Source organism: Mya arenaria, chromosome 13, assembly GCF_026914265.1.
Source record: "Mya arenaria isolate MELC-2E11 chromosome 13, ASM2691426v1".
NCBI classification, from domain to species: domain Eukaryota; kingdom Metazoa; phylum Mollusca; class Bivalvia; order Myida; family Myidae; genus Mya; species Mya arenaria.
In genome coordinates this window covers 2,168,228-2,194,651 of record NC_069134.1, presented here as the reverse complement: position 1 = coordinate 2,194,651, position 26,424 = coordinate 2,168,228, and the positions used below count along the sequence as shown (strand labels likewise).

Here is a 26,424-nt window from a genome sequence, read left to right as displayed (position 1 = left end):
TCTATATTTCAAAACTTTAATATAAATCAACAAACAATATACAGCTGTGTATATAAACTATTCACGAGTTTCCTTTTGAAAAATAAAATTATATAATCTCATACTAAGGAAGGAAATGGTTGTGAAGACAACCCATGTAGCGCTTTACGGAGCACTTTGAAATTGACGTTTTCTGAAAATTGTTTACAATTCATATATACTATTCCGTCTGAATAATAGACGCCAAACCATCGCATCAAAACGTATGACAACATGATTTTTTGTTTCAGCGTAAGCTCGTAATATATTTTGACAAGTGAACACCGAAAGCTTTTTTTCACGAGTGAAGTACATGTAGTTCCTTTTGGTGTGCGGCAAATTGCATGCGAACAATATTGTGTCCAAGCCCTGAGACCTAAAATTTGATTTGAAAACGTGGCTTTTGTCAACGTAAAGATCATGTAAGCATGTGGCAATTGTCATCACAAACATGTCACTATTGACAACACAAACATGTGGCTATTGTCATCACAAACATGTCACTATTGACAACACAAACATGTCACTATTGACAACACAAACATGTCACTATTGACAACACAAACATGTGGCTATTGTCATCACAAACATGTCACTATTGACAACACAAATATGTGGCTATTGACAACACAAACATGTGGCTATTGTCATCACAAACATGTCACTATTGACAACACAAACATGTCACTATTGACAACACAAACATGTGGCTATCGTCATCACAAACATGTCACTATTGTCAACACAAACATGTGGCTATTGTCATCACAAACATGTCACTATTGACAACACAAACATGTGGCTATTGTCATCACAAACATGTCACTATTGTCAACACAAACATGTGGCTATTGTCATCACAAACATGTCACTATTGACAACACAAACATGTCACTATTGACAACATAAACATGTGGTTATTGTCATCACAAACATGAGTTCTCATACACATGTGACTTTTTCTCTTTGAAAAACAAAAAAGCTAAAAAAGAACGACAAATGAAGTTTATAGCATATAATTTATTTCTAAGAAAAAGTATGAATGGCTATCATATAAATATTGCAATACACATACTTACAGAAATAAAAATAAATGAAAATAAGAAAAGGAGATATGTGTAGTTTTACATCACTAGCCTAAAGGATATAGAACTACATAACCTAAAGGATATAGAACCACATAACCTTCACATAACCTACAGGCTATAAAACAGCTTAACCTATTAGGTATAGAACCAAATAACCTACAGGGTTTAGAACTTCATAACCTATGGGGTATAGAACCACATAAACTATGAGGTATAGAACCACATAAACTATGAGGTATAGATCAACATAACCTATGGGGTATAGAACCGCATAACCTTCATCTAACTTATGGGGTATAGAACCACATAACATATGAAGTATAAAACCACATAACCTATGAGGTATAGAACCACATAACATATGAGGTATAAAACCACATAAACTATGAGGTATAAAACCACATAAACTATGAGGTATAAAACCACATAACCTATGGGGTATAATACCACACAACCTTCAGGGTATAGAACCACATAACCTATGAGGTATAGAACCACATAAACTATGAGGTATAGAACCACATAACCTATGGGGTATAATACCACACAACCTTCAGGGTATAGAACCACATAACCTATGGGGTATAGAACCTCATATCCTATGGGGCATATAACCTCATAATATACTAGAACCTCATAACCTATGGGGTATAGAATCTCATAACCTACTCAAACCTCATAACCTACTGGGTATAGAACCACATGACCTATGTGCTATAGAACCACATAACTTACAAGGTATGAACTATGTAACCTAAATAATACACTAGTTATGTCAAAAATGGCAAACAACAGAACATTTCACAACATATAACCGCATCTATAGCACAACTTCATATACAGATTACAACCATGATACATTATAATTCATTTCAAGGATAAAAATTTATGCATCAACTTCATTTTCAGTTAAAAAAAAAATTCGAAAAAATCTTAGCAAGTTCTGTTGCATACAAAATAAAAACAAATAGTTGACAACTGCATTTTATTCATTTAAGAAGGAAGAACCGAGACATATTTTATTTCATTAAAGGTTTATAGTTTGGTGGATTTTTTTGCGTTTTCTTGAGTTTAGAAAAATAATAATTGGTCATAACTATTGTGAAATGCACAATTTCACAGTTTTCCAAATTGTCATGAGAAAAAAAAAACAACAGAAAAATATTTCCATATGAAAGTTCAATGTAAATTTGTGTATATGAAAGTGATGCATCAGAGAAAAAAACAACAGAAAAATAAATAATACTGACTAGTCTATAAAGATAAACACAGATCTATAATGGACAGAGAGAAACAACAAAATAAATTCATGCCAACATAAATAAATGTATAGAGGATTTTAAAAAAAGAACTTGAGGTAATTTAGGTAAACCTTTCAAATGCACATTGGTAATTTCTATATCTTTCATAAAATAATATCTAGTAATAATGCATTTTATGTATTTTAATTCGATGATAACAGATTTTTTTCTGAAGAAGTATGTTTAGAAGTATGTATATAAAATTTGGCCCAAAGCATTTTTTGGTAATGAGGTATCTGACAATTATAGTTTTCCAAATGCAGACTTCCAACTTTGGACAAAAATCCAGCGACGTGACGTATATAATGAGAACAATAAACAGATATTTATGTAATGTACCAAAGAGAGATAACTGGCTTAATACAACAACATAAGTCTTAACACATGTGCTAGAAATAAATAGCTGACAGAAAAGTGATATTGAAAAGACATTAAGAATTTCATCTCAGGATGATACTGCATGCATTAACAGATAGTACATTAATTATATGGCTACAATAAAAAACTGGCACAGACAAAATACATATTTATCACTGAACAGTATTATGAATAAATTACAATTATCATTAATACTTAAATTTAATGACCACATCGTTCCCATTAATTTGGTGATTTTTACAGCAAGCACCAATAAAAAAACCCATGCATGTATAGACCAGATAGAAAACGTCACAAGGGAAAATTAAAAATCACTAACACAACTATGTCATATATTGCACAGGTTGAAATCACTTGAATCTACACAATAATTTATAAATGATATTACTATTCACAAGTAAGCAGTTATATATATATATATACAATGATTTAAATGCATACAAGAATGTTCAAATACTTAATATCATAAATGTTTGTAAAAGTACTGATAATAAAATATTTTTGAGTTGAAATAATGTTAACAAAACAGGTGATCAAGGTCCCCACACATGCTAATCTTCAACCCCTACAAGGTGAAGGTCATCTACAACCACCACAAGGTGAAAGTCATCTACAACCACCATAAGGTGAAGGTCACCTTCAACCACCACAAGGGTCAAGTCATCTACAACAACCACAAGGTTAAGGTCACCTACAACCATAACAAGGTGAAGGTCACCTACAACCACCACAAGGTGAAGGTAAAATACAACCATCACAAGGTGAAGGTCACCGACAACCATCACAAGGTGAAGGTCACCTACAACCACAAGGGGAAGGTCAACTACAACAAGGTGAAAGCCATCACTTTTTCTCCGTGTTTCTCCTTCTACCATGGCAACAGTCACGAAAATGATCACTCTTTTTAGAAGAGTCACTGTTAACAGAACTGACACTGCCTCGCTTTTGCATTCTAGGTAGGATAATTTTTGGATCTCCCTTGGTCCGTTCAGGATCAGTTTTAGATATAATTTTCGTTGGGTCAGATTTTGTTTTAGTTGCAGCACTACCAGACAGGCTTGATCTAAGAATGGATTTACTGGTGGATGAAACACTTGATTTTGCTCCCTGTCTCTCACAGGTGTATGATTTGGCAAGGGCACTTTTTGAAGATGTTGGAGTCCTGACAGGACTAGGGACATCTTTTGTTGTTGGGGTTTTATTAAACTTTTCTTTACCTGTGGTTAACACACTAGGTCTCGTTGGCTTTTTTAGATCACTGCCAGATGACTTTGACTGTTCCGAAGATGTTTTCCGCAAACCGAAAGCCTTTGGAGCTGAGGATTTGGAGGATGTTGAAGATGATGGCGAGTTCTTACTCAATGGCTTTGTGGATGATTTTGTCTTTGGTGAAATTGTTGTCATGAGAACCTCAGGACTGGACTCTGTGTGGTGAACTTCAGTCCCTTTCTTTGGTCGAGGAGAGGAGCTGGACACTGAGCCTGATGTTAGTCTGTATGGTTCATCTGTATCATCAGGGATGCTTATTGAATGAGACTTGTAGCTAAGCAACATAACTGGACTTTTGCGACTGATTGCTTTGATCTTAGCAGCAGATGACAGTAGAGCTGACTTGACAGCGGAAGTTGAAGACCTGTGTTTTTGTTTCTCTGTGGTCTTATCAGACTTTACAGGTATCGGTCCACTTTCAGACTTAGATTTAAGTAATTTTGGAGAGCCAGATACTTGTGCTTTATCAGACTTTGTTTTAGTCTTGCTGCCTTTTCTGACACCACTATTAGTTGACGCTTTCTTTGTTTTTGGTTTGGCCCCTAGTTCAGAAAGGCTGCTAAAAACTTCACTTCCAGTTGAAACTATAGATATTTTGGCTTGTGGCTGGTCATTTCTGTCTTTTAAATAATTTTCTGGTTTCCTAAGGTCACTAGTTGTAATTAAAGGATGGGTTTCACTTTCCATGTCAGTATGTTTAGCTTCGAAGTCAGAGACAAAGTCATCAAGGATATCAGTCTCTGGAATATTTGGATCTTCAAGTGATTCATTTATTTTGCTCGTGTCAAATTCGTCAGTTACAAATTCATGATACCCACTGTCAGCTATTGCTGCGGAGATTGTATTGTGCCGAGTTGTGTCAGCCACACTCTCACAGTGGGGAAATTCCAAACTTTCATCCTCCTCCCTGTGGACTATCTTTGATAACTCATTCTCTGCGTCAGTGTTAGTCCAGTTGTGAACATTTGGAGTTGGCTCAGTTGAGTGATGAGCTGACTGTTCCCAGTCATCCAAACTGGAGACTTTCCTAAGAACAATAGGACTGCTGATCATAGATCTTGCTGGAAATGGCCTTGACCTCTCCATGTCGAAACTTGTACACTTCCTTAACAATTTAGGTGACTTTTCTGAAGCATATTTGTCAGAGTTATCTGTAGTTACACTTAGCATTGGTGGTGAAAGGTTCTCCTCACTACTTTTTGAGTCCTGTGATCTCTGGGGCCAGGAGACCCTTGATGACCCTTGTGTTGTAGAAGCCTGATTGTTAGACTGTGGATAGGAGGCTGTTTTACTATTGCCAGAGACTGGAGTTCTCCTGTACACTTGTGGGGACCTTGAATCTAAAATGCTATTGAACATGCTCTCTCCCTTAGGGTACCAGGTGTTGACCGGGGGCAGCTGGAGGACCTTCTGTTGGATGGTGGAGAGGTCCGGCCCAGACCAGGAGCTCTGCTGGGTGGCAGGTGAGTCCTCAACGGTGATTGTGGGTGGGGCAGATCGACTGGAGAGGTTGGGTGAGCTGGCTGGAGATGTAAGGCGAGGATATGTAGAGTGGCGGGGTGACAGGGGCGGAGTCATGTACACTAAAGCTCCACCACCAGCTCCAGCTGAAACAGTCAACAGTTTGAGTATGGTTACTAAGACTAGTGAGGTATTCAACACTTTCTCTAAAAACTAGAAACTATTTAACTTATTTTCTTTTAAAAAAGAAAATATGATTGTAAATATGATTGTAATGATTTTTTTATCAATTTAATTTCTTTAAAATAAAACAAACATGACATAAAAAAAAGCTAAAGAGATTTTAAGGATCACAAACATTAAGAAGATAAAAGGAGTAAAATAATATCAGTAAATATGACAACAATCACAACACACATGATATTTCAAGCAACAACAGACTGGACAGACTATAGAGAGTGGTACATATAATGATAGGTAAAACAGTTAACCTTTCATTTCTTAGTAAAAGCTCACAACAGTACTAAATAAATATACATGAAATAATACTACATTCAATTTGTCAAATGAACAACAATTCAAAGTTATATAAATATATATAAAAATAGTCTTTTTTTAATTTGAGTTTTGTTCATTTGACAAAATGAATGTAGTAGTATTTTAACAAATCTCCACTACTGAATGATTCTTATAGTCTATTCTCAATGAAGATTATTGTATGTTTTAATGCAGGTAATAAAGTTCCAATACAATCAGCGATAAATGCCTGTACAGAAGGTAAAATACAACACAAAGTTCCTGCATATAATGCAAATCTTCATAAAACAACTTTTTGTTAATGCAAAATATAACTGGCAGCCTGATTTCACTATGAAAACAATAGTTTTGCAAGAAATTATTTTTGTTCTCTTTATTTGTATCAAATAAGGATGTTATTGAACGAACTGGTCAATCAAGCTGCCGGACATATGACCATGCCATACTGATGGCCAGGCCATAGTAGTTTTAGTAGTAAATATTGCTGAGGAATCAGATGACCTCAGATATAAATACTGAATAAGTGGAAAATGTATTATTTATACAAGTAAAACAATGATAGTGTAATACAATCAGGCTTGTACAACTTCTCTCCTCTTTCAATTACATAATAATTTCAAAAGGGAAAGTATACTTAAAGACCATCTATGCTGGCGAGGAAACAGAATTCCACAACATAATATTTTATTTAAAAAAAACAAATGCGCAAGACCATTTTTAAACCTCAGTTGCTCAACTCTGGAAATGAGACATGATGCAGTAACATCGGGAAAACCTGCACATATAGTCAATTTTAACACACTTCCATCAAGAGTTCTGATTGATTTGCTAATTATGCAAACCCTAAGATATAATACATCCTGCTCTATGTTCCGTGAGTAGATAAGCAACTGAATATAGCCTCTATTAACTGCATAACCTGCTGGCACAGCCCATTTAAAATACACAACCCATACAATATAAGAACTGTATAAAACAAAATTTAAAGCACTTGTGTCCTGGAAGCCAAAACAGCATAAATAGGTATTTCACAATATGCTCTCTCACAAAAGCAACTATCTACAAGCCAGCAAAAAAGTGCCAACAAATGTATGAGGTAATGGAGGTATGTTAAGGTTCTACAACCAACACCACTATGCCCATCACCAGCACGAGAAATGTGTGCAGCAGCCGTGCTTACCTAGACCGCCAGGGTGGGGCTATTTTCTTATACCTACAATACATGAGCAGCCTTGTCAGACACGCGGTAAGTAATGCAAGCTAACAGGTTCAACATATACATGGCAAATCTTGGAATATTAGAATGGAGTTAAATTACTTTTGATACTGTTTTGTTTTGAACAACTGAAAAAGCAAACATTCATTGGTCTGGCATGCAACTGTGTGTGTTTTTTCAAATAAGATTCACTAATCCAAACAAAGCTATGATTGGAAATGATGTATGGTGCCCAAAAGTTTTTATGAAGACAGATGGAAATCATAATTTTGAAAAGAATACTCATGAGAACCAATATAACATATTACAGGACTTCCTACATGAACCACCGCTCAATAGAATTTTACTTTTTCACCAGTCAATAGTTTGGTAGGCAGTCAACTGTTGGGTATTTTCATGTGAGTAAAATATTTTCTTTTGCTTATTGTTCTTTACTTTTATTGTCATTTTACATCATATATATATTGGAGCAGATTCAAGATAAATTATTTCATTACTTTTCAATTATTTGCATGATAGGAAAACAACAACATGTATCAAATCTTCTTAATTAGAAAATTCCAGTTTCAATTCGAATTGAGCTTCAAATATCCGTGGTTGGTACTATATGTTACAAGTGATTTTTTATAATTTGCTTTATAACAAAGGCATTCACTTAGAAATACAACTTTTAGCCCAACCATTGCAGTTTTATGATAAAAAATATTTTTAAAACTTAGAAAAAATGTTACCGTCATGTAATTGAATACCTTTTGAAAAACTTGCTAGTAAATAATCAAAGCCATTTGTCCTCTGTCAGTGAAGGACCAGGTTACCTCATTGCCAATACTGAATGCCAGCGCCCGGTACACTTTTAGCCACACCATTGCACTGGTCCTTCCCCAACCTCAGGCAAATAGTTGACTATTGACCGACAAGCCCTTAAATGAGGGTCTATACTTCACCCACCAAGTTTGACCTTCACCTTTAACATGTGCTATGCACCTATGGCGAGCATTTGTGCCAAGTTATACTAAAATCCGTCCCTAGGTATGGTAAGGGAAAGAAAATTGGTTGATTTAACTGTTCAAATATGACATTGACCTTGACCTTGAAGTGACAAGGACTTTAAAGTTTTAACATAAACATTATGTGATACCTTGACCTTTGAAATGATGTAGATGGAACATGAGTTATGCATGTCAGCTTGAAATGTTGAATATTTTGGATATGTTGGTTTAAATCTATCCAGTGTTTTCCTCCCTTCAGAGAGCATAGCTATATCTGATTACAGTTTTGATTTATGTGAACTAATCTAGAAGTAAGTAAACTAGGTCTAAAAGGAAAAACATTTATAATAAAAGTTGTTAATGCATTGAAATATATGTTCATGCTTTTTTTGCAAAGATACTTTTGTTAGTGAAAGGTTCAAAAATTGTGTGATATCTAAACTATATAAGATTGATAGCTGCTTACTTAAATTAGATGGCATAGACTTAGAGTATTTTCCTTAAATTTTTAAAACTAATAAAACATTCAGAGTTTAATATATTGAGAAAAGGTAAAATTCATCCACAGAGTCTGTAAAGAAACATTTACAATATGACTATTACATGAGAAGAAATGGATGATAATGATGCTGAAATGAAGAAGCATTGAACAATGTTAAAAAAAATAGTGGTGTTCATGTATAACAGCAAGTAAACTAATTAAGCTGCTCAATATAAATAAAATGTCAGGAAAAAATTTGAACATGGCTCCATTTAAAGGATTTTCTTAAGATTATTTAAGTTATGATCATCATAAAAAATATCTATATTGTAAACATACTGAACAGCTTTTTGGTGATACAGTGCAACCAAAATAGAACACTTCACCCAAGTACAAGACAAAACACAGCAAACAAACTAAAAGGTCTCACTCCAGTATACCTTAAGCTTTTAGTGTTCTACTATACCATGGTTATAAACTCAGGCTCTTGTAACTTTGAGACATCCCCTGTTAATATCCAATGAAAGCAAGTGTCACATCTATAGTATCATCCAATGAAAGCAATTGTTACATCTATCATATCATTCAACATCCAAAAAGCAGTTAGGACACATTTGTCTACCACAGAAATTATCGATCATGTAACAAACATGCCTTTTAAACTATTATTTCTTATGCTAAAAAATGCTGTAAGGTGCTGATTTTTATTACAATATTCTGAAAAAAAAAATGATCTTATGCATTATTTAGTCTTTGTAGAACTAGTGGGCATTCAAAGTTAAAAACTGTGGGAACATACTGCAATAACATGACATAAAACAAGTGAACATCATCTCTAACCTACAATGTTTCAAAACACATGAAATATTAATAGATCAGTACATTCATCAAAGGAATATGAATAGCATTGTATCAGTCCACAAATATTGAACTCTACAGCCCCTACACCAGATTACACGGTGCAAACATACTTTGTTCTACATGCTGGACTGCATGCCTAGATCTGTGCGAGTCATCTGGGAGAAAGATCTCATCATCAGACGGGCCATCTGACTCTGGCCCCTCATCTCCTAGACTGGTAACACTGCCTTCAGCCTCTCCTGTAATATCAGTCATCATGCAACACCTACCAGTCCAGTTACAAAGAAAAGTACTCAAAACATGACATTAAGCTTTATTTCATTTTCTCCATGCTGTTTTTGTTTTGTTATCATGCTTATTGGAGTAATAGTTAAAATGTCACAATGTGTACAGCGAGAAGCGAAATTCTTTGGTTGTTATGACACAACTTTGGTGAGAAACCAGAATCTACCACACAACAAGGCAAGTTAACAAAAAAGTATTCCTAGTAGGTGCAATTCCTAGTAGGTGCAATTTTAACGACTAGAATGTTCACAATTAAAAATATTGCAGTAGGAATTGTAAATTAGTCAACAAACAGATGAGACATTAAAGACATGTGTTTTGCAAATAGGAAGAGTGACATTGTTAAACTGTCACACACTGTGGTCAGTGTTCGTAGATATGACTTTAGTCTTACCATCCCAGGCCATGGGCGAGCATGAACGGACATAAGAAAACTGCACTGCTGGAAACATTGTGATGTCAACTTCAAATATTTGTATAAAATCAAAGAAAAAGTGTGAACATACTATCTACAGTCAAAACTTTCAGTGAGAAAATTCTGTGATCTTTTGTCATGGTAGAAACCAGAGGACCTGGAGGAAATCCACTTGTCCAGCTTTGTTATCACTTAAGAAACTTGTGTGTCTTGACTTACTGAGGTGAGAAACTCACTTGCCCTGATTTAAGAAATTGAGACATGAGAGCACTGCCCACTGTGCTAAGCAGACAACCAACAATGTATACCAGAGTATTCTCAGAGGGAAAAGAGAAATTTTAGTAAAATAAGAGTTGCTACTGAGGGCCGAATTGTCTCATTTTCAGTTAAGGCCACGATATGGACACATTACTGTACTAAAGATCGCTAAAAGTTAGAAATATACATGTGCAACCACCACCAAAATATGAGTGAGAGATTGTAAGGTATATTTAAAAGAGTGATTATTGCAACAACATATAAATCACACATTCATCATTCACAAACTATTACACAAAAAAAAACAAGTTTGCAGTCACTGTATGATCAACAGGTGGGTAAAAGTCTATATAAATTTAATGCATTGAAATCATATTGTGTGTAACATCTATATAATACTTCAAGACAGCTGTAAAATAATTTATATAAGCATCAATCAATCCGTTAGTCAAAAACTCAAAACAGTCCAGGCTGAAAATAAAACATAAATCATATGTTGAGTGTTAGATTGACACAGCTGTCAAAGACCCCCAGAATACCCTGACAGTACCAAAAAAACAGGTCTAGCTAAACAGTCAGAACACCTTGCAATATAACTATTTTTATATTTAAAGAACTTAGCTCGGCTTCATAGCTCCTAAAAAAGAGCACTGCAGACTGCTGCCAACGCTCGCCCATAGTTTTTGTTCCTAAATAGACCATTTTGAAAGTGAGAGTTATGGGTCTTGCTAAACAATTGCTCTCTGGAAACATTTGATAAAGTTTAATGTCGATCTCTTTAAAATGATTATGGAGTCATGACAAAAGATCAAGCTTTTACACAACGCTGCTGGCACTGCTGACACCTACACTATTGATCAGAAGCCAGGATGATTTTTTTCAGAACTGTTTTCACGCTTTGAGTCAGGTGTTTCTATTTTTTGTTTTTTTTGCTGTTTGTGTCAGGTGTTTCAACTTGTTTTTGCGGTTTGAGTAATGTGTATCGACCTGTGTTCATGGTTTGCATCAGGTGTATCCTAGGTTCAGTGTAAGTAATGCGTATACAGTGAAGTACATATCCAATCCCGAGCTAGTGGCTATTACCGTCTGATGTCAGCTGAGATGAACCCTCCTTCCGCTCAAAGCTAGCTGAGCCCGGCAGTAAAATATCCGTACTCTGTCAAACACATCATCACAATATAACATCTTAAAGGACTAAATCTTAGCTTAGTAAAGTTACATAGTTTCACAATATACCTTGAGAATACTGACAAAAGATTTATGTAAAATAGCTTCAGTGCTAGAGTCTATTGCAGAATAAAGTGTTAACATCTTTATTCTTAATCAGTTCTTAAATGCATTTAATTCTAAATTAAAAGCATAAGCAGATTTAAAAGCAACTATAAGCAAAGCTGGTAAAGCTCTTTGACATAATCAAGAATTAACTATTTAGAACATCTAAAATACTAAATAAATGTACAATGTTTATACGGAAGATAGCAAAGACCTATCTATCATTTTCATTGAAGCACTAAATCGAAATAATGATGGTGAAAAGATATTATAAAATTAAATGAATGGACAGAGATGATGTGAAAAGGTCACATGCAGGGAAACAAAACTGATCCATAACATGAGGTAGAGTAAAGTATGGGATTTCCACACAAGTATTGTAGGGGATTCCCCAGTTGATACTGGGCAGTTGATAATTCAGAGGGACTCCCTAGTGTGTACTATAGAGGGATTCCCCAGTGTCCCTAGAACCCCCATGTGTACTAGAGGGGGAATCCCAGATGTGTCTCCCACCTTTTGTGGTTGGGAATCCCTGGGGCTGTCTCGGGGGCTGGAGGACGGGGGCGGGATCAGATCCTCACGTGACTTCAGGGTCACTACAGGGCTGGAATGTCAAGTAACCATGGTAATTGGTATAAACTATGGAATACAAATAAGGCAAGTTTTTATTTCAAATAAAGCTATTTACTTGAGAGTTCTGTAACTGCTGTAAAGATCTTCCTTTAAACTTATCAAGAGTGAAATATCAATTTTATTGACTGAAAGAGAGAGGCTTGACACATCTTGAAATACCTTTTTTCTTTTTTCAGATCATGTTTTGGACTATGGTCTTTTGTCAGTTCTGAAAATAGATACACACAGAACACCATAATATGTATCAGCATCATCACTATACTGTCAATGAACTGTTCCTAAAAGCAGTTCTGAAATCATTTTCTCTTATTTGTAACTAATCTTTTGAAATTGACAATCATCACTAAAATGTTCATTATTTCAACCCAATGACTGCCTCCATGAAGGTTTTGATAAAAAGCCATCTAACACATCTTAATAATGTGTGGAATTTTGTTGATTTTTTCAATTTTTGGATATTTTTCCTCAATGAAAACATGTACACATTGTTTTTTGAATTGCAAAGAAATAAAAAAATTTTTTTTAACTCATTTTATTTTTTTAGGACCCTTAAGAAAAGGCATTTATATGCACATTCATTATTGATATTCAATTTTTTTGTAGCCCTCCAGTGAATCAACCAACGATTGCAGTTAGACAATTTCCATTTATCAATCTGTCTATAATAAAAGAGTGTGTTACCTATGGTAGCAGGCTGTGGGACCAGGAGGACAGGCTGGACAGGTTTCTTCATCGTCTCAATGGCCGTCTCCCCAGGGATAAGCTGGTGGTCTTCCATCGGCCCAAACAGGTTCTCTGCATTCACAATGAGAAGTTCCACCACCCTTGTCTGGTGTGGGGTGTCCACTAGGCACGCCAGAGATGCATTTCCGCCCCTGGCAACAATTGTATTCAATTAAATATTTTAATAACCTGGAAATCTGCTGAATTGATAATTAATTGAAATAAATCTTGATTGTACATTGACGTTGATGTAACAATTAAAGAATACAATTTATTACAATATGTCATTATACCAATTTTTTATAGAGATTTCGCTGTGCACCATAATTTTATTGCTACCATCTATTAGCTTTAAAGTCTTTCTAATATGATTTCATAATTAATGACACTGACTGTGGTCTAAGCAGGGTTGGTCCGAACACAATGCCGAGGTTACTGGAGTTCATCTGGTTATATTCCGCATGGGAGGCCACTCTAGAAACAAATGACATCAATTAATATACTTAATAACATGTAAATTCAATGATTTGGGTTAAAAAAAGAGTAAAAAAGATTAAGGGGAAACCCCACAAACTCACCCTCTTTAGGGGCTTAAGTAGCTTGCCCTTTTCAAAACCATACCCTGCCCTTTTCAAATCCTAGCTGGAGCACTGGACTAAACTACTATATTTGCCATCCATCGCAAAGCGTACCTCTTGAGATGGTGCATGAGGACCCCGCAGGTCTTCCTATTGGAGAAGGGCAGCCTGTCTATGAGTTCATGGAAGTGTTCCACAGTGTGATCCATGTCCAACCCTCCTGACATGTTCTCCTACAAGATATTGAGATAAATGTTGTTCAAAATGTGTGAACATATAGCATATATATATATATATATATATATATATATATATATATATATATATAGGAGTTCAAGGAAGTGTATCAGGGTGCAGTCTATGTCCAACACTCCTAACATGTTCTTCTACATGGTCATAACTACTGGTATGTGTGAATGTATAGCAAAGATCCACAAGTTCAAGGAAGTGCATCTCGGTGTGTTCCATATCCAACTCCCCACTGCAACCTGTATAAAGGTCTTTAGACAAGTGCTTTAGCCATCCTTTAATTTCTAAAAGGAGGCCTTAAAATTTTAATATCACCGCACAAACTGTGTGACCTATATGAAAACCTGAAAGTCATAAGGTACACTATCTGCTGCAGCCAAAAGGTACAATATCTGCTGCAGCCAAAACTGCTCCTACCTTGGCAACCTGTATGAAGTTCTGGTAGAGTCTGAATGTTAGAAGGGGCTCTGGAAGTTGTCGCAGGTAGAGTTTCAGCACGTTGGAGATCACGTTGGGGTTTTCTGTATCAAGGGTAACAGACTCGGGGTCCATCTCAAACCGCTGACACAGACTCTCCACAGTGCTCTTTACGCCTGACACCCGGTATATACCCTGAAATAAAGGGGTGTTTCGTATGATATTGGAGTATTCATAGTACCTTGGCTAACAGTCATTGTCTGATACCAGGTATATACCCTAAAATAAAGGGCTGTGTAGGGTGTTATTGGAAATGTAGACATAGTACCTCCTTGGCTTACATTTATTGTCTGAATAATTAAGCTATCAGTCTGTCAAATAGAAACATGATGAAGACTCTATGACCACAGTTACAATTCGAGAGTACTTTGATATTTCTCTTGGCTCAAAAATCATGATAACTGTCCTTATAGAGTAGAAATACCCCTTACCTTGACGTTGATGCCCCGTTTCTCAACCTCCTTGAGGCACTTGGAGATGATGGGTGGGATGGCTGAGTGGTAGTGCTCCACCTGCTCCTGAAAATCCACACCAAATGTCGTGCCCCGCCTTTGACCCTGACGCTAGGAGAAAATAAAAGAAAGGTTAACGACAGGTACATATATGAAAAATGCTTACTCATTTATTGTTTGATGAACAATTAAATATTCCTGATACTGTATAGAGTATTTGAAGTTTAAAAGTTTGAGTTCACACAAGTTAAAATACAGTTTACATGTTTTGTCAACCATGTCTTTGTAGTTTTCTACATAAAATTTCTATTCTCAACTATGTGATGCAAAAGTAACAACAAATCAAAGTTGTTTTCTAACTGGACCTTCAAAAATATTCATGTATTATCTCTACATTATTCACCTTGACCAGACTGTTAACATCCATCTGTTCTGTGCCAGGCACAGCCAGCAACTGTTTCACCCCACTGGGCATGTCCCGGTTATCTTCGATAAGGTCATCCATGGAGCTGGACAGGGCAAGCCGTTTATTCCCAGGGGCCGGGTAAGGGCTGGCACTGGGTGAGCTGTCAACTGACTTACTGCTCCCACTGTGACTGTCTGTGTCACTGTTCGACACAATACCCTTCCCTCCTGACCAGGCTGGCAGAGGAGTGCGGTACTTGTCTGGGAATGGAGGTTATCAGTTCTTTAAAATACCATCAACTAACAAGAGGACAGTCATGAATAACAGTAAACAAAACAAGAGCTGTCACAATATGTGACGAATGCCCCCGAATGTGACATTGACCTATGAACAAGGTCAGTACATGAAAAGTTAAAGATCAAACAAATACATATGGCAAGTTATTTTAAATTGCCTCTGAACATAAAAAAAATACCACCCATACTTGACAACCTACATTCTTATGTCCTTATATGCAGCATTCCATTGTGAATAAACACTAAGTGTGACCTTGACCTAAGAGGTAGGGACACGGTTCTTGCACCCGCCATGTCATCTTGGTATGTCAAACACATGTGCCAATTTTTTTCAAAATCTGTCCATAAAAGGGAAAGTTACAGCCTGGACACGACAACCTATACTCTATGTCGTTATATGCAGCATTCCATTGTGAATAAACACTAAGTGTGACCTTGACCTAAGAGGTAGGGACAAGGGTCTTGCACGCGACACGTCGTCTTGGTATGCCGAACACATGTGGCAAGTTATTTTCAAATCTGTCCATACAAGGGGAAGTTATATCCTTATATGCAGCATTTAATTATGAATAAACACCTAAGTGTGACCTTGACCTTAGAGGTAGGGCACGGTTCTTGCACGCGACACGTCGTCTTGGTATGCCGAACACATGTGGCAAGTTATTTTAAAATCTGTCCATACAAGGGAAAGTTACAGCCCGGACACGACAACCTATACTCTATGTCCTTATATGCAGCATTCCATTGTGAATAAACACCTAAGTGTGACCTTGACCTTAGAGGTAGGGACACGGTTCTTGCACGCGACACGTCGTCTTGGTATGCCGAACACATGTGGCAAGTTATTTTAAAATCTGTCCATACAAGGGAAAGTTACAGCCTGGACACAAGTTATTGAGCCGGACACACGGATGGACGGACGGAGGTGTGATTTTAATATGCCCACCTTAGGGGGCATAAAAAGGCTAAAACAGCTCGTATTTTAGTTTTTAACAGCATTATTCTCCAAAATGTTAGTTTACCATTGGCTTTCGCTATTCAGCATTCACTTATTAACATATATGATAAAGTTTCCATGGCAAAAAATATTCATAATGCACAGAATAGAGAGAGAGTGTTATTTTGTGGCTACTGGAAATGCTAGGAATATACATAGTGGACTCTAGAGTCTACCTGATCTCCTGGGTGAGGGAGATCCCTCTCCTGACTGATGGTCCGATGATGCAGAGTCAATGGACTGGGTGCTTGGCTTTCGGACTCCAGGATCAATTCTGCAAAACACCAGATTCATGTTTAAAACTATCATTTGTTACCCTTTCTGTTGCTCAATTGATCAAAATGCATATAAATAACATGTAACAGTCTGCTATTCATGCTCGAAAAAGACATAATCAAAACAGTAAAATTGGACAAACTGTATCTGTTATGCACCAGTCAATTGTAACCACGGCCCCCCCAGGTCCGGGGGTATACCGGGAATAGCCGGGGAAATGAGACGTGTTTTTACCTTCCAGGTGGCCCAGCGGTGCCGGGTGACTGCGTTGGTTTTGTCTTCACGCCAAATATAGCGGGAAATTGGCCTTATCTAGGGTCCCTTGGGTGCGGGGGCATTTGGCGGGGGTTTTACCAGCAGATAGTCCCTGCAGGGCGGAGATTTTGCTCGGGCTTGGCTGGACCGAAAGTCAAAGTCCCCGCTATTCCCGGACCTGGGGGGCCGTGGTTACAAATGACTGGTGCATTACTGTTTCTTAATACACTGATCTAGCCATTAAACAGAATATGAGAAGCAGACGTTGGTAAGGAATGGGTGAGTTCATACTTGTAGCTGTATGGCTCAAACTTGAACTCCTCGTACTGCAGGGTTTCAAATGTGGTGATAGGCAGACGGCGGACAAACTCCCCATACTGGCTACCAGGCTCGTACCGCTTTGTGGACTCACATAGTGTATTGTACTGCAAATACATGACAGATATTTCCCATTCATTTTCATTCTGAAGTTTGATATCATCAGACATATAATAAATATAGCTCTATTGGATACAAGTACATTTTATACATTTGCTACTCTGTATGACTGTCTTTGCAATTTACAGTTATTACAAATATATAATGCATAGGAACTATCATGTAAGTCTGTTTATGTTTGTGGATGCATCACTTGCTTGCTTGAAGTCCATATCGCCCCAGACCAAAGATTTCATAATCTCACAGATCAATTAATCAACAAAGCAATTATTTTATTTGATGAACAGATCCTTTGAATGCTTCGATGTAATGTTTTATTAGTTGTTAACAAAACAAATAACGAAGAAACATTCTTTGCTTTTGTATTTAATATCACATATTTTACAATAACCATTGCCATTTTCATGAACCATTAAAAATTCGGCACTGTAAACAAACATCGTGGCTTTCTGATTTGACACTTCACTGCATTTTTCACATATTTTTGTTATAGCTATGGGTGCATCCTATAATTTATACGGTCATCTCAGGTACTTATAAATAGGTTGGAAATGAAATTGGGAGATTAGCTAACCTGGACAGGTACTGGAGCAGACACGGTCTGTAGCAGCTGGAAGTATTCTATTGTTGCCTGAAAATAAAAAAAGTAAATAGCTTGAACAATTTGTACCTAAGTTTATAGAATCTTATGATTTCACATAAAAAATATGAGAAAGGTATCCCTTATAATTATCTTCAGCCATTCACTAAATGTGAGAAAATGGATAATTCTGAACAAAGCAATGACAAACATGGTAATATGATCGAGTAAAAAGGTTGCATCTTCTGCATGATACTGAGCCATTGATGAATGTAATCAAACAAAATCAGTGGTACCTTTTTAATTGCCTGGTCAGAGAAAAGAATTTGTTCCCGCAGCATAGCAAGCAGTTCATTTTTGGTTTTCTGTATGTCAGTCTGTCTGCTGTTCGCCTCTGCTACACAGGCCTTGTATGTTGTCTCAGCCTCTGCAGCCTGGTATAGAGACATTTATCTCAGTATACTGTACATGCCACATTCTTTGAACATTTGCCCATGAGTATACAATATCTGCCATATCTTATGTAACCACCATCAAACTTGAAGCAGCAGCTATGCTTATAAATGCAACTCAGTGCCAATTTAAAATATTTTCACTATGTTGAGTTTATAATTACATGACATATGTAAAATTTACCTTATGCAGTGCATCATCCTCTGCTCTCTTCTTCTTGTCCATCTTTGTGGTGATGCTGCCAGTACTCGCGCTGTGGGAGAGCATGTCTGTCTCTGTCTTCGCAGCGAGCTCCCGAGCCTTTGCGTATTCCTGCTTTCGCGTAACATACAGCGTCTGCGCCTTACGAAGGTTATTCACCGACTCTTGCTGTCAAATGGGAAATATATGTAGGAATTGCATGCACATGAACCTGCACTTTTAAAGTACTACTTTGGTCACAAAATGTATTTGAGATCTACATGGTAGCAACTTAAAACAACACTCATAATGGTGAAGATGGCATAAAACTAAATGGCAATACTTATGAACCTAAATATTGATGTGAAAATATACTGTTCAGGAGTCCTTTACACCATAAATCCCACCATGCCACCTACCATTTTCTTCACCTCCTTGTTCCAGGTATCTTTCACAGTCTTCCGCACCTTGTCATACTCATTCCTTCTGCCTGTCAATGGCTGAAACATATCCAAACCTTCAATTAGACTCTTGTTTATATATATATTAAATAAAGGACAATTCAAAAGAAAGTTTGATGAGGACAGAAGAACTTCTGATATCCTGTCTTAAACAAAGTGGAAAGTTAAGGTGCATTATAAAAGCAAATACATTAAAACTGCGATCGCTCGAGGTTGCCGGGGACCGAGCCTAAACCTCGATGGAACCGATGTTTTGAACCACCCGAGTTTCATTCTCCAGTCTGTTATGAAATATCTTTCAGTGTATTTTAAGTTCGAAGCAAAGTGACAAGAAGGAATTCTTTTCAGAGATTCCGATGTTGGATTGATATGGTAGTGTTTATTCATATTTTTATTACTCATTAACATTTCTCACAATTAACTTCTCATCATTAACTTCTCATAATTATCTTCTAAAATGCCCATATCAACTAATATCGGTCATGGGTTAACAGTGTTAAACCGTTTTTCACACCTTATCAACTCATTGCAATTTTTACAACTTGAGAAAATATTAATACCTAGCAATTGTTTGTATATTGTGGAACATGCGTTTGGGAAAAAAGTATGAAATTTTGACCTCGAGGGAGCCATAAGGTTTTGTACATGATTTGTGTATTTGGGACCAAGTCTATTGCTCGACTCCTCGACACAATTAGGTTTCGATGCAGCAGAGGTATATTTTATATGAACATAGAAGGGAAAAAATTTGGGCTCCATCCTCGAACGACAGCTTGTTCGAACGACCGCAGTTTTACTGAAGTCTACATAATTCCATGGAAAAACCTGTCAGAGTTCCAAAGGAACAAATCATTTTGATGCTTGATTGTATTCTTATCAACTATCTGTGCAGGAGCATAAATAGCGTTGTTGTTATAGAAAAAGGCATGTTCAATTCCTACCTCGATAAACTTGCTGGTCTGCAGAAGGGTAAAGGTTGCCTGGCAGGTCTTGGAATACTCCACATCCTGAAACGGGGCAGGATTATGGTGGTGAAATATTCACAAACTGTATATCACAGTAGGTAAGGGTTCTGCTGCTATGGGCTAACATACATAACATAGAATACGTAACTATATCTATTAAATCATATATAGGGTTTAAAGAGAGCTTGGTTCAAGAGGGAACTAATACAAGAGATCACAAGAATGACAGTAAATGAGGTCACATTACCAGCGAGCGTTCGACAAAATATTGTAGGATCAAGAAATTCAGTTAAATATTTATTAAGTGTCATAAAAGAATTGAAAGTTTAACACATAAAAAAATCAAATTAGCTTTGCAGAATTACTTGAACTGACATAATAATGCTCTTAGCTACAAAAGGATATCATAACAAGTCAGAAATATTAATTTAAAAAAAGTGATTGAACGATACATGTTTTGATAACATGGCCCCAAAAGAGTGAAAAGATTGTTAATCCTAGTAAACTTAACAGATTACATTATTAAGTTATCTTGTGACAATACATTAACATGCTACATATATTCTGTTATATGTCCAATCAAAATATACAATAAATATGCTTATATCTGTACAAGTTGGGGAGTAGACCTCGGACAGTTACAATTTTGTTTTTGCCTTAAGAAAAGTCAGACTTTTTATCGTCAAACAAGAAGTGGACCCTGTTTGTTTGTGAAATTTAGAACTATAGGAAACAAAGAAATGTTCAGCTTTCAGCTAAATGAGGATATTAACGGAATATGAAATTTACTGTTCCTTTATTTATCTGATATCTAAAAATATCAGGCAGTATCTTCAGAAAACCTCACAAAGTGTCTGATATCTACTCTCCTGTACATATAAATTCCATAATAACAATTCTATGCTTTTGTCATCATCACATCCAAGATTATATCGAATACTGTTGGATGCTTCAATACACTTAGTAACATTACAGAAACAACAAAATATAATTGCATGATTATATATGGCATATATGTTCCATGATTGTACTTCTTCATACAGAGATGTTTCATTTGGAAACTCACAGGAGACCTATCATGCGTGTAGTTGAAGTCTGCATATACAGAACAAGCGTTATTGGGTTTCCTTCAATGATTCATACTTATATAGGCAGTATGTATTCTTGTTTTTGGTTATGTGACATTCCTTGACAGACTGTACCCTAATACTTACTGCATTCAAACACTTTAACAGAATCAGGATTGTTACATAACACAATAAACACCAACAACATAAAATGTGGCAAAAATAATCATAATATATTCTACACAAGCTTACAACTAATAGGATTCTAAAGCAAGCAGTAAGAAAGCAACATTAAAGGAACTGGAAGATTCTACACATCATATATTTACCAAACATTATATTAGTACACAAAATCATTTTTAACAATTAGCCATTTGGTCTTTTAGAATAATAATAGTAATAAACTCCAAGGCAATATCTAAAGTCTTATACTGTTTTGTATGGTACGATGTCAATACCAGGCGGGCCTGTTGCACTGGTATTTCTACAACCCTAGCAGAGGTTTGACAAGCTTTAAGAGCTGTGCATTTTGCATAGGTGTTCATTATAATGTTACAAGAATATTAGAGCAGGACGTTTACCTGTGACAGGACGGTACAGTAGACTGACTGCAGAGGCAGAAAACCCTGTAAGAATAGAAACAAAATGTGCTGATGATAAGCAAACAGAAAAAAACATTTATTTAAAAACATAAATGAACTTAAACATGCTTATTGAGATCTTACTTGACAAGTAAAACAGCGAGTTGTGCAGCCATTCTGCAGTCCATTTCACCACATACAAATACCCTTGACAAAAAATTATGAATCAGCGATATAATTAAAAAGAAATGCCTTGATTGTCATTTTGCAGTCTGTTATTATACAGAGAACCCTTTTTTAACACAAAACTCCAGGGTATTGTTCATGTATCATTTATTTACTTTTCAAAGAAACAAATACCTCTTCAGTGAGTACAGGTTTAACAGATGAAGCTAATCTGGAGAGATTCTTGGCATATTCCACCTCTGTAAGGAGAGATATAAGAATATAATATACTCTGGCTCATGCACATTATACATGTATATCAGTGATATTCCCATTCATAGATTGCTTAACTCAAAAGTTAATATTTATATAATTTCATTAATGCTTGAAACCAGTTCTTAATTTTCACTGTTACTGATAATCAACTCAAACTGAGAAAAAAAACAATGATTAAAAAATTTAATGCAATTATCAGTTTTTGTCTTTTATAACCAGATAAAACAAGCTCTACAAGTCCCATTAATGTAACAGTACCCAGCTGAGCCCTGCGCTCAATGTATGCCATCACATCCTTCAGGTACTTGGACCAGGCCTTTGCCCGCTGGAAGGCGAGCTCTAACCCTGCCTGTAGTTTCATCAGAGTCCCATCTATTTCCTCAGACGTCAACCTCACAACTACAAGATAAAGGCAAATGACAGCTTGTTGAAATATTTTGAAATTCACCAACATTCATATAATTATGTCATATAAAGAAACCAATTAAAGCTATCACAGATAATACAATTAAGAACTAGGCCAAATAATACAATAAAAAATGTAATTTAATTTCTTTGGTGTTTTTGCGTGGCCAAAAGATGGTCTTCTGACTGAAAGACCATCAGACAGACCTATTATTCCATATTTGCATACATATATGTATATATATATATATACTCTTATTTTGTGTTCTATCTTTTTCAAGAGGGTATAGTATAAGAGAATAAATTAGCACCACTATAAGTTCCTAATCCAGATTAGTATACATGTACCTGGCTCCTCCTTTTCATCCTCTGTGCCTTCATTCTCTCCGCTCGACATCGACAACAAGTTGTCATAGGACTGAAACAGGAAAATCTTATGATCATGACTGCAATATTGTATAGTGATGAAATTCAGAAAAATCTTCCCAAAGCAAAGATGAAGGTCTACGTAAGGAATAGACAGACAGTTCATTGTTCTAACATGCTTTGACATGAAACTGTAATCTCACAGATTGTAACTATTTGCTACTATTGAACTATTTTATATTCTTACATGATATTTGTAATAACATAATCAATTTTTAGTACAATTGAAATCTTAACATCATCATTATACCAGTAACATGAAGTGTGTTACAATTACCTTTGTTTTAACATCTTCGGAGAAAGAATGTTGTAGATCGCCCATCAAATATTCAGACACACTGAAATCATCCAAAATGTTACATTCATTATTAAATCGATAATTTTAAAAATCAGACACTTTAATCTATCTCTGTATTTCAGTCAAGTTTTATTTCCAATGCAAACTGACTCTCATGGAGATGAATTAATCAGATCCAAACTTGATTTGATCATACACAATGTAGCATGTTGATTAAGAAATAAGAAGCATGTTTATTTTACTGACAATATTAGCTCCAACAAGAGTGGCATTGAGCGAATGCAGAACAGATTGCTAGGCTGTTTTTTATCAATAAAACAAGCAGATATATAACAAAAAGCAAGAGTTATGGGCCTTGCTAGACATGTGTGAATTGTCTGAGTTTATGTGTGTACAGGTTTCTTATTAATATCTTTTATATTAAGTACTGCACAACGACGCAACAAAGCCAAGGTCACCAATGCTAAAACAAGACTTAGAAAAGCAGTTTTGTATAATGCAGTTGTTTTTTTGTAGTAGATGTGCATAATTTTATACATGTATCTTTATGATGTCATAAAGCTCACCTGCTGCTGAACTCCAGGGCCAGCTGGTCAATGGCATCATTGAAGGCACTCTCCACTCCGTCACAGTTGTGGTCATCATAACTGTAATCTGAAACAGAAAGGTGCACAATATAGGATGATGCATACAAATTTTAATTTTAATGCATCATCATGTCTTACTCATTTGAGTTAATGATCAAAACAAAGAAAAAAACACATATGATTTGTGTACAAAAATTATAATATATTAACAATGTTTTGGCATTTTTTCACTGGGGAATTTGTGGACACATAGCTATTACTTAAAAAAACATTTATGAAGGCTAATATATTTTTCTTCTGCCAGAAAATACAAGGTACCAGATCTGGCAAATCCGGTAGGTATGTCAGCACCCTTGTACCTCAAGACCAGGGTAACCACACTTCAAAGTATTTACACCAATCATGTAATGGTGGACTACAATACTATAAGTATCATATAGTTCATTAAATATTATCCGGGCTAGTAATCTTATGACTTTAAATGAAACCATGTCATTGTGTGCAAATTTCACTTAGTATAATTGTGCCCAGGGTATATAGAAAGTACCCTATCTCCAAGGCTATGATATCAACTACTGTATACTCGACATATTTTGAAAAAATATGCTATAAGCTGGAAGGAAAAGAATTGGAAACATCAAATACCAGAGCTAACACATAAAATGTGTGCATAGAATATGTTTTGTAGGTGAAGTTGCAAAATGAAATGAATGCTCCTCATACATTAATTTGGTACAGGAATGACCATATAGTAAATAAAACGGCCATACTTTTGATTTTACTGATAAGTGTTCCAGCTGCAGAGAACAGTTCAGTAGTGTTGAGGGGTGGGTAGCGCTGCAGGACAGACTTAAGGGTACACAAAACCTCCCCTAGCCGCTCGTGGGCAAGCACCTTCAGATCTTCATCGATCTCTGTAACATAATAAAATTATAGTTTAGAAAATTTGTTGAAGTTGAACTTTTCTGAATATGCAAACAAAACAATAGACAATCTTGGCAAACAACACCTGTATCTATACATTCATTCAGCCAGTGACAATATAAATAGTAATTATCATTTAAAGTAAAATAACATAAGATTTAATTTTATTTGGGAGCTTTGAAAATAAATGAATTTAATCACTACAAAGTTGAAACATTGTTTTATTATTATGATCAGTCTTGTACGTAAATACAACTTGACAAACAATATAGTCACCATAATTAATGAAAAGAATATTTTTAGAAATAAAAAACAGGAAACACTGAATTTGTATTTTAACTACACACCCCATGGTTCTGTGAACAAGGCCTTGAGCCTGGCAAGGTTATCTGAGAAGTTTTTTACATCCTGTGTAAGGCCAATGATGTCCTCCTGTTCTACAATGTGCATATCGGCATGATCATGGTCTAGTACCCCCAGTGATGTACTCTTGGCCATTCGCGGGCTGGAGCTGGGAGACACATGCATCACGCAGTTACCAACGGCCAGAAACTTTGCTGACGAGTCTATATGGTCACTTACAAAGTACCCTTCTTTCTAACATTAGATCCGGTTCAAAGCTTTCCTGGAATGATAGTTTTTTTATTAAGCATAATTACTTATCACCATTTTCAGTAATTTAATACAAAATACTATTCAAAAACTTGTTTATTTTTTAGATCATCCACATGATTCATTGGGCTGTCAAGACTTTTAAGTATTTCTTTGGGAGTAAACAGGATGCTAAACATTGTTAAACATGACAATGCTAAGGTGAAAGACTCTAATTAGCTTGTCAGGGGTGGGAGGCTGTTTTGACACAAATAATTACAGTGTACTTGGCTAACTTTACACCACCTGTCAGTTTGACAGAACAGTATATATGCATGATGCAGAATTAATATATAAACTTATCACCCATTGAAAAAGTAATTCCTTGTTTTATTGCATTCAAATAATAACATTTCTTGTCTGCAATATTGAAATACCAACCAGTTTAAACAAACACCCAATTAAAACCATTGGGTTAATAAAAAAACATTTTTGAATGCAGATAATATTTCAAATGTGATTTTCTACAGAAACTTCCCTTCAATCTTGTTATGGCAGAAAATCAAATACGGCACAAACAGGGATGTAACATGTCAAGATTTTAACATTTCAATAAATGTGGTTATCAGTACCAAGTTGCACTCGCAGATGCAGTCAATCACTAATTAATTGGTTTACTGCAGAATGCATGTTAAACGAATCACAAGTTTTCAACTGAGCAAACTACAACAGAAAGTGATCATGTTTACCAGTATTATTCCAAAATGAAGTACAAAAGAAAATGACAAGAAATATTACATGCAAAAACTTTAGAAACTTTTTCATTAACTTTTCGCCATCTTGCACCGGATGCTCT

At 35.9% G+C, this 26,424-nt stretch overlaps 1 protein-coding gene across 2 annotated transcripts; it reads right to left on the bottom strand.

Annotated features, from left to right (window-relative positions):
- Positions 1 to 26,424, bottom strand: LOC128213485 (rho GTPase-activating protein 45-like). Of its 2 annotated transcripts, none has more exons than XM_052919225.1 (26): positions 26,367 to 26,424; positions 25,325 to 25,602; positions 24,824 to 24,967; positions 24,033 to 24,120; positions 23,446 to 23,506; positions 23,091 to 23,160; positions 22,596 to 22,736; positions 22,257 to 22,321; positions 21,897 to 21,941; positions 20,225 to 20,290; positions 19,242 to 19,322; positions 18,826 to 19,011; positions 18,486 to 18,623; positions 18,184 to 18,240; positions 17,463 to 17,596; positions 16,817 to 16,914; positions 15,345 to 15,607; positions 14,921 to 15,052; positions 14,430 to 14,624; positions 13,878 to 13,996; positions 13,579 to 13,659; positions 13,144 to 13,337; positions 12,622 to 12,670; positions 12,343 to 12,433; positions 11,641 to 11,713; positions 1 to 5,661 (listed from the first exon to the last, which is right to left on the bottom strand). In XM_052919225.1, exons 2-26 carry the CDS (start codon positions 25,503 to 25,505, stop codon positions 3,629 to 3,631), a joined length of 4,785 nt encoding a protein of 1,594 aa, XP_052775185.1. In that variant the 5' UTR covers positions 25,506 to 25,602; positions 26,367 to 26,424; the 3' UTR covers positions 1 to 3,628. The 2 variants fall into 2 exon arrangements, with proteins under 2 accessions (XP_052775185.1, XP_052775184.1); XM_052919224.1 differs by having other exon boundaries at positions 26,318 to 26,411.